Source organism: Poecilia reticulata, chromosome 21 (assembly GCF_904066995.2).
Source record: "Poecilia reticulata chromosome 21, P_reticulata-male-v2, whole genome shotgun sequence".
NCBI classification, from domain to species: Eukaryota; Metazoa; Chordata; class Actinopteri; order Cyprinodontiformes; family Poeciliidae; genus Poecilia; species Poecilia reticulata.
In genome coordinates this window covers 4498501-4512179 of record NC_088850.1, presented here as the reverse complement: position 1 = coordinate 4512179, position 13679 = coordinate 4498501, and the positions used below count along the sequence as shown (strand labels likewise).

At 41.0% G+C, this 13679-nt stretch overlaps 2 protein-coding genes and 1 long non-coding RNA gene across 5 annotated transcripts in view; 1 reads left to right on the top strand and 2 right to left on the bottom strand.

The window, feature by feature from the left end:
• Positions 1–2088, bottom strand: part of trim67 (tripartite motif containing 67) — a 56016-nt gene extending 53928 nt beyond the window's left edge. For all 3 annotated transcript variants that reach the window (XR_532413.2, XM_008397264.2, XM_008397265.3), the window contains exon 1: positions 1261–2088. Coding sequence is in view for 2 of the 3 variants with exons in the window: in XM_008397264.2 (XP_008395486.1) it covers positions 1261–2088 (828 nt within the window). In the remaining variant the exon portion in view is untranslated. The remainder of the gene's footprint in view (positions 1–1260) is intronic.
• On the top strand, positions 1647–3342 carry LOC145549658 (uncharacterized). The gene is made up of 2 exons (XR_014085498.1): positions 1647–1783; positions 1918–3342. It is a non-coding gene; the product is annotated as an uncharacterized LOC145549658 (long non-coding RNA).
• A 2354-nt stretch (positions 3343–5696) lies between these two features.
• exoc8 (exocyst complex component 8) lies at positions 5697–13250 on the bottom strand. The gene is made up of 5 exons (XM_008397263.3): positions 12599–13250; positions 11250–11895; positions 9822–10075; positions 8652–8900; positions 5697–7313 (listed from the first exon to the last, which is right to left on the bottom strand). The coding sequence occupies exons 1-5, from the start codon at positions 13100–13102 to the stop codon at positions 6909–6911; spliced, it is 2058 nt and encodes a 685-aa protein (XP_008395485.2). The 5' UTR covers positions 13103–13250; the 3' UTR covers positions 5697–6908.
• Between the last annotated feature and the right edge of the window lie 429 nt (positions 13251–13679).

The window sequence follows — 13679 nt, the reverse complement described above, 5'->3', positions numbered from 1 at the left end:
ATAATAGTGACTTTACTGTCATGATGTTATGACATCTCTCCCAACACTCTGACTTTATTCTCGTATTTTTTAGATTTTTTTCTCCTACGACTTTATTCTTGTAATATTATGACTTTTGTCTTGGAATACTATCACATTGTAGTCATTATTCCATCCATCCTTTTTCTTCCTCTTATCCGGGGTCGGGTCGCGGGGGCAGCAGCTTCAGAAGGGAGGCCCAGACTTCCCTCTCCCCAGCCACTTCTTCCAGCTCCTCCAGGAATCCCAAGGCGTTCCCAGGCCAGCCGAGAGACATAGTCCCTCCAGCGTGTCCTGGGTCTTCCCCGAGGCCTCCTCCCGGTGGGACGTGCCCGGAACACCTCACCAGGGAGGCGTCCAGGAGGCATCCTGACCAGATGCCCGAGCCTCAACTGGCTCCTCTCGACGTGGAGGAGCAGCGGCTCTACTCTGAGTCCCTCCCGGATGACCGAGCTTCTCACCCTATCTCTCAGGGAGAGCCCAGCCACCCTGCGGAGGACACCCATTTCGGCCGCTTGTACCCGTGATCTCGTTCTTTCGGTCATGACCCAAAGCTCATGACCATAGATGAGGGTGGGAACGTAGATCGACCGGTAAATCGAGAGCTTCGCTTTTTGACTGAGCTCTCTCTTCACCACGACGGACCGGTACAACGCCCGCTTCACGGCAGACGCTGCCCCAATCCGCCTGTCGATCTCCCGCTCCCTTCTTCCCTCATTCGTGAACAAGATCCCCAGATACTTAAACTCCTCCACTTGAGGCAGGACGACCCCCCTGACCCGGAGAAGGCACTCTTTATTCATTATTTCAACTATATTCTTGCACAAGTGTCTTCTCGAAACACTTCGAATTTATTCTAGTATTATTTCTACTTTTTTCTGATTCAACTTTTTCTCGTAATGTTATGAATTAATTATCGTAATTGAATTACTATTTTTTTAATAATACTATGGCTTTATTCTCACACACTTTATTCTTGTAATTTTATTTTTTATTATTCTTTGTTGTATTTCCTTTTATTGGTGGAGTAATAATAATACTCCATCATACATTCTTGAACTGCAGTTGGGAGCCACAAAAAAAAAATCAGCCCAAGGGCCACAAAGGGCCCCCAGCCCGCACTTTGGACACCCTTGCCAAAGGAGCTTTCTGAGGCAAAGTAATGAAATGCAGCAGAAATTAATATTTAGCTCTAAAATTTACGCTCCTTTTGGAGCGTAAAAAAATGAATTATGCGCTCACCTTGTGTTGCTTCCACATCACAGCCAGCGGTTTGACGTCGTGCTTGGCGTGTTTCCCCTCCTCCAAACACTTCATGCACACCGGAGCCTTGCAGCTGCAGCAGTACATGCTGAAGTTTTCCGCCTCATGATCCACGCAGGTCCCCGCTTTCCGCGCGGTCAGCACCGGCTGCCGACCCCCAGCACCGCCACCCCCGCACCCGCCGCCGCCGCTCGCTGCTCCTCCAGCCGCTTGATTCGGCGACGGCGGCGGCACCAGGCGGTGCTTGGCCAGCGGACCGCGGGACGGGTGGCACCGCTGCTGACAGGCGTTACAGTAATAGACGTCGCACTGCTCGCACATCACCGTGGCGACCACCGGGTTGCGGTCACACAGCTGACACTTCACCGCGGAGGGGGATGCCGAACACGGGATGCCGCGGGTCTGCTGGTACCGCACCACAATGGCCTCCAGAAGCCGGTTCCGAGGAAACCCCCGGAGACCCCGCTCATCCAGGGACACGCTCCGGTGACACAGCGGACAGGTGAGGGAGCAGTTCCGATGCTGGGCGACCGGCGGAAATACCCGAACGCCGTTCGGAGATTTCAACTGGCAGGGGGTGTAGGAGCCGTAGCCGCTGTCCGTCTCGCTGTACAGACTCATCTTGTCCATGTCCAGGTAGTCGTAGTCGGAGCTTCCGGAGGCTCGGCTCTGGACTGGAGTCTCCCCGTCCGGCGTCTGAACGGTGATGTTCCGGGCGCACAGCAGGCAGACATTGTGGGAGCACGGCAGCAAGATGGGGTCCCTAAAGAAGGAACCACAAACGGGGCATTTTAGCTCTTCCTCCATGTCTCCGGTAGCGATGTGTCCGGTGAAGCTGCTGCGGGTAAAACGCTCGAGCACCAACTGCCGCGGACAGCTCCCTGCACGGGTCTGCGCATGCGCACGGCCGGGAGCGGTGACGCTGTGGGTTGATGTGATTTATAACGGTAATTTCATGACTTTGAAATGTATCGGATATAAAAAATACAGCCATTGTAGATAATAATAAAAGAGGAGTAAAAATCCACCACAAAAACGTACATTTTGAGATTATTCTCAGAAATTGTCTCGAAACAACATTATCATAATAACTTCTGGAACAATTTATCTTACAGTAAAATGTATTATTATGACATGCTTCATGGTGACAGCTTCAACAAATATGTAATGTTTGGTTTAATTGTTTGTGTTTTTTAAATAAAAGTTACATACTGCAGCTTTACGGTCTTATTGCAAAAACTACAGAAATGGCTCTCGCTTGCGTGGGACATTTGGCAGCGGTGCTGCAGACTTTCTGCAGGTGCCACTCACACGTCAGTGGTCAGCCACTAAAGAATGGTTTCCAGTCTTCACATGTTTATTTACAATGACTTAATATATTCACTATGACAAACAAACATACTGACTGGGGGGGATCCCCAGCTGAGACTTGTAATCTCTCCAGTAAACCCTCAGTCTGTCTCTGGACCCCTGCCTGGCTGGATGTGGCAGCTACAGCTGTCTCAGAGGGGTATTTGGCTGTTTTCTGAAGTCAAATGCTTCTTTACAGGATCTTCTAATGCAAGAATAGGACAGCTCAGACAAACACAACACCTCAGACCTCTAAGGATAATGAGATTATTACCCTGTATGTCTTGCCTAGAATAAAAACAGGAGCAAATGAAGCCAGGGAAGAATTTGCTAGCAGCTTGGTGTTAAATCAGTTTTATTCAGTGGACCATTAAAGAGAATCTATTACGCAAAATTCACATTTTCACATTTATGTACTGCCATTTGGGTCTCAACTGCTTTTAAAAACAGCTAAAGCGCTCTAAAACACACACACACACACACACACACACACACACACACACACACACACACACACACACACACACAGAGAGGTTTTGACAATAAATTTGTGTTTTTTGAAAACCTCCTGACTGTTGAGTTATTATGTATGGGCACTGCATCGTTACTTAGCAACCCCAGCTGAGCACATCCCTGTCTCCTAGCAACCCAAGTAGAACTCCAGCACATTTGGTCAGCTGATTTTACCTATGTAGGTGTAAATTTCCAAAACCTCATACAATTTGAGATTCCCAGAAATGTTGTAAAAATAAATACATAAATAAAAAACTTTGAAATGTGAGTGTGAAATTAAAAAATTAAAAAAACATTTTTAAAAATTTCCAAAAGTTTAAACTTTTCTACTTTTAGGGCTCAAAGAGTTTCCTTATTTGCTGTAGAAAATTTCTGAAAGTAATCTCAAAATGTGTGAGTTTTTTCTTGCTAATTTTGACTCTTGCAGTTCAGCAATGTCCAAGCTTTTTCTAGAAAAATTTTAAGGTAATGTAAAAATGCATGAGTTTTTTTTGCCACAATTTACTGCTCCTTTTTCTGCTATGGCCCTACAGTATATACACCGTTGTAGAAAGATGGCTTTTACCAATTTTATTGAGGAAAAATATAATGTAGGCCAGAAAAAAACATTTTAACCAAGGGCAAATTTCACTTGGTTTTTACACAATTACAGCTATGGTCTACAACTAATCTCACTTTAAAATGTAGCTTCTCAAACAAAACGCAATGCATTTTTCTTCAGGTAATTCCAAAGAACAGTGCTAATAAAATTAGCTAAACAATGGCGAATAGGTGTTGTATAGCTAACTTCATGTATTTAAAAAAAACAAAGCAACTTTACTTTTCATTTAATTAATTTCCCAGTAGTAGCAAAAAGTGCACAGTCTTCTAAACAAGACAGAAATGGGTCTTAACTGACATCATTATGTCAACAATAATGGCGGCCGCTATAAAGATCATAATTCTGCGTCCGTTCTGCCGTCGGAGTGATGATGAGGATGAAACATGGTCGCTGGTGGAAACACATTCTCCACCAAATGACTATCAGATGGATCCCAAACACGCTAAAAATGGACGAGGGAGCCTCTGCAGCGGATCGACCGAGTAACCTTTGTGTTTGTCACGTTAGCCTTTTGTGTTAGCTGGACATTTAACGGAGCAGACAGCAGCAGCAGCAGCAGCGTCTGGGGTCCCTCAGGGAGCCGCATCAATCCCACATACTGGAACAGATTTCCCATTTATCAGCCCTGTTAGCATCACATTACCTGCCTTTCACATGTGCTTTGTTGTGAAATGAGGATCTGTGCACATCATTGTGTGAACAATGCTACATAAATCTCCTCAGACAAGACATTTTGTCCAGTTTTATTGCCTTCAGTAACAGATTTATGGAAGATTGGGGCAACAGAAAATAAATGAACTCTGATTTTTTTTTCCCTCAGAATTCTAATTCTGTGTTAAAATTCAAAATTAGTAACCAAAGATTATTAGGTGTACATCAGTTGTGCTAGTATATGAAAATAATAACATTGTTTCTTCCTCGCTATTTAATCTGCACTTCATCCACACTGAAAGTCTGACCCAATTTTACTCTGTAATTTACTCTGTAAATGTGAGTTTTGAGACTAGATTAGAGACTATGACGCATAAACAATTTAAACAATTCTTATTCTGAGAAAAAAAAAAAAGAATTATGAGATTCACAACTACAAGGAAAAAAAGTCAGAATTCGGACGTTAAATCCCAAATTCTTAAGAAGAAAATTAATTTTGAGGGGAAAAAAATTCTGAATTCTGAGAAGAATGCCAGAATTTGGAAATTGAAGTTTGAATTCGGAGATTAATTTCATCTCACACTCCAGTTAAATAATTTCATCTGCATTGATTTTGCCTTTTTGGCTGCTATCTCTGAGATTTTCTCCAATGAAGACCACTTATCACTGAAGATATTAAAGTAAGTTATGAGTTTCTGTTTGTAAACATCTATTTGCTGATACTAGCCTGCCACAAGAGGGCGGCAGCTCTTCATGATAATGATTCGAACTAAAACTTTCAGTAAAAAATAACAGAAACATCCTCACAAGTCTCTTATTAAACAAGTTCTGAGATTCAGGATTATTTAAAACAACTGAAATATTTTGGATAACTTTGATATGTTTTGATTTTCTTGATGTCTCTGGTTTAACTTTAGTCAGATAAAGTCAATATATTAAGAGTTGATTCTGCTTGTTTGACATTTTTACTTGATCTGGAAGTAATGTTTGTATTAAACCAGAGTTTCAGCTCCACTGGTTTACTAGCAGAAAGAACCAAATTCTGCTTCAAATGTGAATAATTCTGTCAAAAACAAACCAATACATTTGTTAATGATTTATTACACTAGTACAACAAAATTCAGCGTGCATTTGATTATCTTTATATTTGAAAATAAAAAGGACAAGGAGTGGGATTATATAAGCATATTTTAGCATTAATGTTTTACTTTATTAATAAATCCCTTTTGTTTGCTTCTATTGTTTTTCTCATGTCTGAAATAAATAATTAAAATGTGTTAAAGTCAAACAAAAACTCACATTCGACATAATGGTGTTTATTCATCCCTTTTCATCCGACATACAAAATGGCTGCCTCAAAATTTACATGATCAAACAACAAATCTACTTCGGCGGATTAGGGCCACCGTAGATTTAAAAAAAGGTACATTTCCAACAACAAACTCAGAAACTTGTAGATTATTACATATACTTATTATATATATATATATAGTTATATATATACATGTTAGAAAAAAAATCTAATTTTGAGATTAATCTTGGAAACTTTCTAGAGTTTTGACAATTTTGTCTTAATATTTGACAATTTTTCACTTTTCAAACTCAGTTTTCCAAGTTTTTTCAATAAAATTTCTGAGATTAATCTCAAAATGTCTGTGCTTTCTTCTTACAAATTTTCTACTTTTCAAACTCAGAAATGTTCAAAATTTGTCTTGAAGATTTCTGACATTTTTTGGTGGAAATTGACTCTTTTTTGTTTTTTAAATTTACAATGACCTTAATGCACCATTGTAAACACCTTGCATGAAAATCAACATTAGTGATGGGTAAACCTGTTAATCTGAAGCAAATACCTTTGTTTTATGCAAACATTTAAAAAAAAATCTGCATTTGATTATTAAATTTGGCAAAAGAAAATGCATTTATGGAAGAGATAAAGAAGCATAAAGTGTGTACACTGCAAAAACACAAAATCTTGTCAAGTAATTTTGGTCTAGTTTCTAGCGCAAATCCTTAGTTAACTTGAAATAAGACAAAACTTACACATCAGTAACTTCTCAGCAAGATATAGGAGCTTGTTTTACGTAAATAATTTCTTAAAATTGCAGAAAAATGACTAGTTCCTCTGGCAGATTATTTTACTTATAACAAGACATTTTTTTCCTGTTATAAGTGAAATAATCTGCCAATAGAACTGGAACTTTTCATCAATATTAGGGAATTATTGACATAAAACAAGGTTACTATTTTAAGTGTAGTAAGATATTTACACTAGAAACTACACTAAGATACTTGGTAAGATTTTGTTTTTGCAGTGTATTTGCTATGTCCAACTCTTGATGAGGAATTATTTTCATAAGCTAAAATAAACCTTTATGTGAGAACAGAAATGGTGAGCTTACTGTTTTCATTTTGCTGCTGCTGCAGCCTCACAACAAAAAGCAGCAATTAGCGTTTCAGTCAGCTGTGAAATTGCAGGGAGGGAACGGATGCGTGGGCGTTCCCGACCGCCTCACACCAAGGAAGTGGTGCTGTCAGGGTTGATCCGCACCGGCCTCGTGCTCTTCCTCAGGTCCTGCAGCTGCTTGGCCGGCTTCCCCACCGCCTCCTCGAAGCGCCGCTCCACCACCGGCAGCACGGTGTCGTGCAGGAAGCTGGCGTTCTGCAGGATGAAGGACTTCTTGTCGGAGTCCTGCTCGCAGCGCAGGCTGTAGTCGACGTGCTGCACGGCCACCAGGATGATCTCCCGCAGGCTCTCCAGCAGCACCATGTGCAGCTCGGGGAAGTAGAGCTTCAGGCCTTCCTCCAGGAAGCTCATCATCTGCTTGGTGAAGGCTACGACCGTGTAGCTCAGGTTGACCCAGCAGTCGTCGCCTGTGTACAGCTGGAAGTTGATATCACAACTGCGCATCTCTTCCTGCAATAGGAGAGAAGATTGTAGCGTTAGCAAAGGAATATTAAATAATCCTCAACTAATCTAATAATCAATTGTTTTCTAAACGATTAATAACTAAATGATTTTTTGTTTACAACTGTTTAATAAATGACAAATTAATAATTTCGAAAGCAATTAAAAGTTTATTGAACAATTACTTGTTTACTAAGCATTTCATAATTTAGCAAAGACTTAAATGTTTACTAAACAATCATTTACTACAAGCTTAAAAACCTTTTTCATTTACAATTGTTTGGTATATGATAGATTAATCGGTTAGTACACGATTAATCATTTAGTGAAAAATGTATCACTTAGTAACCCATTAATCATTTGCTAGATGATTGTTTATTAAACAATCATTTACTAAATAATTAAAACCTAAATTATTTTTTCATTTACAATTGATTAGTAAACTATAGATCAGTGGTTCTTAACCTGGGTTCGGTCGAACCCCAGGGGTTCGGTGAGTCGGTCTCAGGGGTTCGGCGGAGCCTCTGCCGCGGAGGTAAAGACACACTTGTGTAAAGTCGTGATGACGCCCCGCTTTGCCATCACTTTGCCATCAGAGGATCATGTTACATTGCTTAGCCAATCAGAGGATCACGTTACATTGCTTAGCCAATCAGAGGATCATGTTACATTGCTTAGCCAATCAGAGCTGCGGAGGAGCCCTGATAGAAGGAGCTCCACTCTCAGCAGGGATTTGAACTTGTGTCTTTAATTACTTCAGCAAAACTCAGTTTTTACCAAATTCTATAGTCTAAATCTGTTTCTTAGTCGCATCTTTTCGGGGTTGGTACTGCCTCTAGTGGCGTGGGGGTGGTAACACAGCTAATATAATTACATTACTAAATCAGAATACCGCAAAGTCTTTTGTGTGTCGGCGGGGAGGATGGGGGTGGAGGGGAAATGGGGGTGGAGGGTTCGGTGAATGCGCATATGAAACTGGGGGGTTCGGTCCCTCAAAAAAGGTTAAGAACCACTGCTATAGATTAATCGGTTAGTAATTTATTAATTATTTAGTAAGCAATTAATTGTTTGCTAAATGATTAATCATGTATTAAACAATTGTTTACTAAACTAAAACTAATAAATCTGAGTCTTTCATAAATTTTACAGTGTATCCACATTCATGTGACTTATAATTCAGAAAAAGCATTTTTCCATCCACTGTTTCTTCTTGTCTGTGTATCTTTTGGTAGATTTTTTTGCCTTAAAAAGGAATCTTACAAAATATAGCAAAATACTTCAGCTTCCAAAAGCTGAAAACAATACAGAAAGCAGGACAAAAGATGGGACAATGGCAGTCGGCACCACCTTGAGTTTGGCCAAAGCCTCAGGGGTCATCAGGTTCATCCTCCTCCACATCTCCTCCGAGTTCCTGTGCTTGGTGGCTTCGATGATGATATCCTTGTAGCTCTGCAGGGCCGCCTTGACATCCTTAACCAGCAGTGACTGCAGAGTGAAGGTCAGGTCCAGGCCGATCTCGGTCAGCTGCTGGCAGTGCTCTTTGGCCACTTTCACGCACTCGGCTGCTGTGGACAGACTCTCCTTACTGTCAAACACCTGAAAAAGTGGAAAACATTCATTAAGCTGAAGAATATTTCGATAACAAGCACCTTGGTGCACCTATAAACCTCGGCCTCTGTTCGGTTGAAGTGAACTCTGGTGATGTTTGAATCCAGACGAGGATGCAAAGCAGAGCGGGTACCGCTGCAAAAGCAGGAAGTGAACTGGAAGTGAGCGCATGGCATTCTGGGAAAATACAACCAAAGCAAACCCGAACCGTTTTTCCATTTAATTTACAAAGATCAATCTCAAAATTTCAGAATCAGAGTTTAAAACTTTTAAAACTCAGAAAATTGTACGTTTTTTTTTTTTAGAAACTTAAATTTTCTACTTTTGAAATTCGGAGTTGCCCTGCGACAAACTGGCGATCTGTCCAGGGTGACCCCGCCTCTCGCCCGGAACGTTAGCTGGAGATGGGCACCAGCAACCCTCCTGACCCCATTAAGGGATAAGGGTGTATAGAAAATGGATGGATGGATGGATGAAATTCGGAAATTTTCTATTTTATTCCAGAAAATTTCCGAGATCAATCTCAACATTTTTGATTTTTTTTTCTACCAAATTTGGGCCTCCCTTCTGAAGCTGCTGCCCCCGCGACCCGACCCCGGATAAGCGGAAGAAAATGGATGGATGGATGGATGGATGGATGGATTTTCACTTTTTTAAAAAGATTTAAAAGATTAATCACATTTTTTTTAGCTTTTCCTAGCAAATTTTTAACTTTTGAAACTCAGACATTTCCGTGTTTTTTCTAGAAAAAGTTTTTTTGGCGGACATTTACTCCTCTCTTTTCTGTCCTTATATGAGAACCATGAAAATGTAACAAATGTTACAATTTTGGTCCACAATTGAACCAAATCTACCAGACCATCAGGTGTGAAAACACCTTTGAACCCATCTCTTAGCGTCTTCGCTGACCTGTTTGCTGAAGGCGTCTACAAACATGGTCATGGCCGACCTGGACCAGACCACGAAGGCCGAGTAGCAGCCCGTGTTGCCCGCGAAGTCCATTTCAAACTCTTTAGCGGTTTCCAGCAAGCTGGTGAAGAAGATGTTGCAGAGCTTGTGGATGTAGAGAAGCGTGGCTCCTTCGATGCGAAGCTGCCGGATCGCTGTCTGGACGGCGGCGGCGCGGTTCTTCAGGAAGAGTTCGCATGCTTTGGTGGACTGACCTGAAACCAGCAGAATCCATTATACAATGATACATTAAAGTATTACTGATTTTCCAGTACGACACAGAAGTCTGGACCTTAGTATTTATTAAAATATGTTTCTCTGGGGGGGTTTGATCAACAGTTCTCAATGTTTTGTTACACTTTTCTAGTTTTGATTTGGTTTAGTGGTGCAATGATTACAGCTTTGGAGTGCCTGACCTGCAAATACCATTAGTTTTTGTCTGAAAATTTGCTAAAAAAAAAAAAAAATAGCGACAAAGTCGATAAGCTGGAAAAGGCCTGGAGGGCTTGGCTGAAAAACATTGATTCGTTTTTTAAATTTAAATATCTGAAATACTACCAAACTCCACTGCGGCTTTTTTAAGCAGTTATGAGGCACTGTGGCAAAACTTTAAACTGCTGCTGCCCCAGTTACTCAACAGGTTGTTGCTAGGTAACCAAAGAATGAGTGAGTTGCTAGGTAACCAAAGAGTGAGTGAGTTGCTAGGTAACCAAAGAGTGAGTGAGTTGCTAGGTAACCAAAGAGTGAGTGAGTTAGTTCAGGGTTTCATGGTTGCCCAAATACTGTCAGCTTCTAGCCAGAGGCCCCCTTAGTAAGCCCACAGACAATGCTACAAAATATGTAAAAAAACAGAATTTTATCATTTTTATCTAATTTTTATTTACTATTCAATAATTATTACTTTCGTTTAGCATAAATGCTAACCTCATACCTCCTAATTTTACTTGGCAACATGTTCTGTGGTGGAACATTTTCTCAGATAATATTTTATGACTATTAATCTGATGTTGCTATATTACCAGGTACAATTTTCCACCTCCTCTTTTGATTAAAAAAGTTTTATTTTTTTCTATTTATCGCATCAAATTTTATTTTGTCTCCACAGTGTCGGCTTTTGTAGCAGCTGGAGTCTTTTTCTTGTCAGAAATTGTTTCATTTCTAGCTTGAGGAGCAAAGCAACTTGATAAATTTGATTGGCAGACAATTTGACTGGCAGTCTGATTAATTGTGTTTTCCTGAATTTCCATTTCCTAACTTTTACCTCCGTATTCAATAAGTTATTTTAACTTATATTTTATAATAATTTCTACAAAACTTTAAATTTATGACTGGAAAGTGTATTTTTTTGTATTTGTTTTCTCATCTTCCCCCACTTTGAGAAACACTGACCAAGTCGGATGAGTTGGGACACCGCCCGCCGGGTCGCTTTAGGTCCACCGCGAAGGGAACGATCAGGAGACAACTCAAACACCAGGACCTCCGTCAGCTGCCTCACACGCTCATCCACCTTCGCCCGGAGCTCCTTCACCTTCGGCGTCGCCGGCTGGTCCTTCAGATACCCATTCAGCTTGTCCAGCAGGTCCACTGCGCCCTCGAAGTCCCTTTGCGCGATGCACACGTCCAGATCCTCCGGCAGCTCCTGGATCCACTCCATGCTCAGATCCACGCCGTCCTCCGACCCCACCGTTTCCTCGTCCTCCATGTCGAAGGGGTTGGTGGACACCTCGGTCCGCACCGGAGACGTAGGGACCTCCTCCTCCTTCTTGTGCTTCTCCTTGGAAACTTTGTTCTTCTTGGTCTCGTCCAGGATCTCCAGCCACTCCTTCTTCACTTTGCTGTTCTCCGCCTGGAAGATGCGGCTGTCGGGGAACATGAGGATCTTGAACATGTCCTTCATGGGGGGGTTGTCCTTCACGTTCACCACGGCGAAGCTCTCAAGGTCGTACAAGGCGTTGTATTTGTACTTCACCGTGCCTCTGCGGTTGGGTAACCAGGTGGCGATCAGCAGGCAGTCGTTCATGAGGAAAGCGTGAACCTGGTGAAAACAAGAAGTGTGCCAAACCAATTAAAGATTATTTTGTGCAGCAGATTATTGAACAAAATAAAACACTTTGAGATTCGCTGAAACAAATCCACCAGCGACTGAAAAATTCAAGATGGCAAGCATGGTTGTCAAGGAAAAATTTGTTTTTGTACTAAAAACACCAATATTTATTTTAGTCTACATATTATGAACCACAGAAATCATATATATTTAGCTGAACTTGTGTTTTCTTTTCCTGATGGACATATATTTATATTTTAAATCAATTCATTGAAAACAGCAACATATTCAGAGCAGCACTTAAGCCAAAAATGTACAAAAAACATAAACATTTTGCGTTCAAGTTAATAACACCTTAGTCTGTGAATATGTTTTTAGCTTTAGTGTCACTCGTTCAGATTTACTTAAGGAATGTTGCATTGTGGGCAATAAAATGTTTATTTTCTTATTTTAAAAAGGCATTGAATTATTTATTTGGATGTTTTGATGTATTTCTAACATTGAACAGCAAAAGACTTAAGTGGTTAAATGAGAAAATTGTAGAACGTGCTGTTTTTATCCGATTAATCGTCAAGATAATCGATTACTAGTTGTAGCCCTATTTTTTATGTTTGATTATTATCATTATGTTTGTTTTCTTCTCATTCGCTTTTTTTTCTCATTTTACACATTATAAATAATGATTTCATTTCACCTTCTGGATGGGAGACATGTTGTCCACGTCAAACTCTACCAGGTCTCCATTGTAGACCAGGTGTCTCCCCGGGGTGTCCATGATGTTCTTTGCTCCTTCCACCTTCTCCAGCAGGGAGGTGAGCGTCCTCTGCTTCAGCTCCTCTGTCTCTTTGGGGAAGGCTGCCTGCATTTCTTTGGAGGTCTCATCTTTATCCGTGGAGAGCAGGGACTGAGTGATGCTCTCCATGATGCTCTTCTGCTCGGTCAGGATGTGGCTCAGCTGGTACATCTCGCTCTCCAGGTATGAGATCTCCTTGGCCGTCTCGATGAACTGCCTGTAGTTCTTGTAAACATTCTTTTTGAGGTTCTGGGCCGTCTCGTCGGCTAGATTCTGGATTTTCTGCCGATGCTCCTGCAGGTCTCTGTCTCCGTCGGACTGCTGGGACAACTGTTTCACGTAGCTTTGCGGGTCGAAATTGGGCGATTCGAGAAGCTTCCGTAGTCGGTTCCCGGTTTCAGACATCTTTAGTCCTCAGTTTTAGTCACGTATTAAATCAAAAGTAGAATTGGGAAGTAGAGGAATGAGAACAGTGGAAAAACTCCTTCATATCCGCTAATACACAAACAGGAAGTTGTTTGAAGGTGGACCCGGGTTGTGAACGTCACGGGGATTGGCACGTCAACGGCGCCGCCATATTGGGAAGGTAAGCTCTAGCCCACACTGCTAAATAAAATACAAAAAAATTGAAATAGAACGTTTGTATTGAATCACGTTTATTTATTTATTTATTTATTTATTTATTTATTTATTTATTTATTTATTTACCAACCACAGAATTTAATTAGGGACACCGAGATAAGATTTCCTATTTTTCTCTCAGATGTATTCCCTTTTTCAGAGTTCTAACTTTAATCTCAGATATCTCGCCTTATTCCGGGTTTTTTCCTCAGCATTTTAAGCTTTTTTTTTCCTTCAGAATTCTGACAGACTATTTACCAAATATCATGTTTATTCTTGCAACAGTATTTTCTTGAACTTATACTTTTTACTTTTAATTTAGTAAAACAATATTTTTGAAGTAGTCCTACTCTTATGCACT

Bases quoted from the DNA above. Each gene is read 5' to 3' on its own strand.
- exoc8 (XM_008397263.3), bottom strand. From the start codon at position 13,102: ATGTCTGAAACCGGGAACCGACTACGGAAGCTTCTCGAATCGCCCAAT. The intron at 10,076-11,249 runs GTCAGTGTTTCT...TGCTGGTTTCAG, and splicing joins GTCCCAACTCATCCGACTTG to GTCAGTCCACCAAAGCATGC. The intron at 8,901-9,821 runs GTCAGCGAAGAC...CCACTTTTTCAG, and splicing joins TAGACGCCTTCAGCAAACAG to GTGTTTGACAGTAAGGAGAG.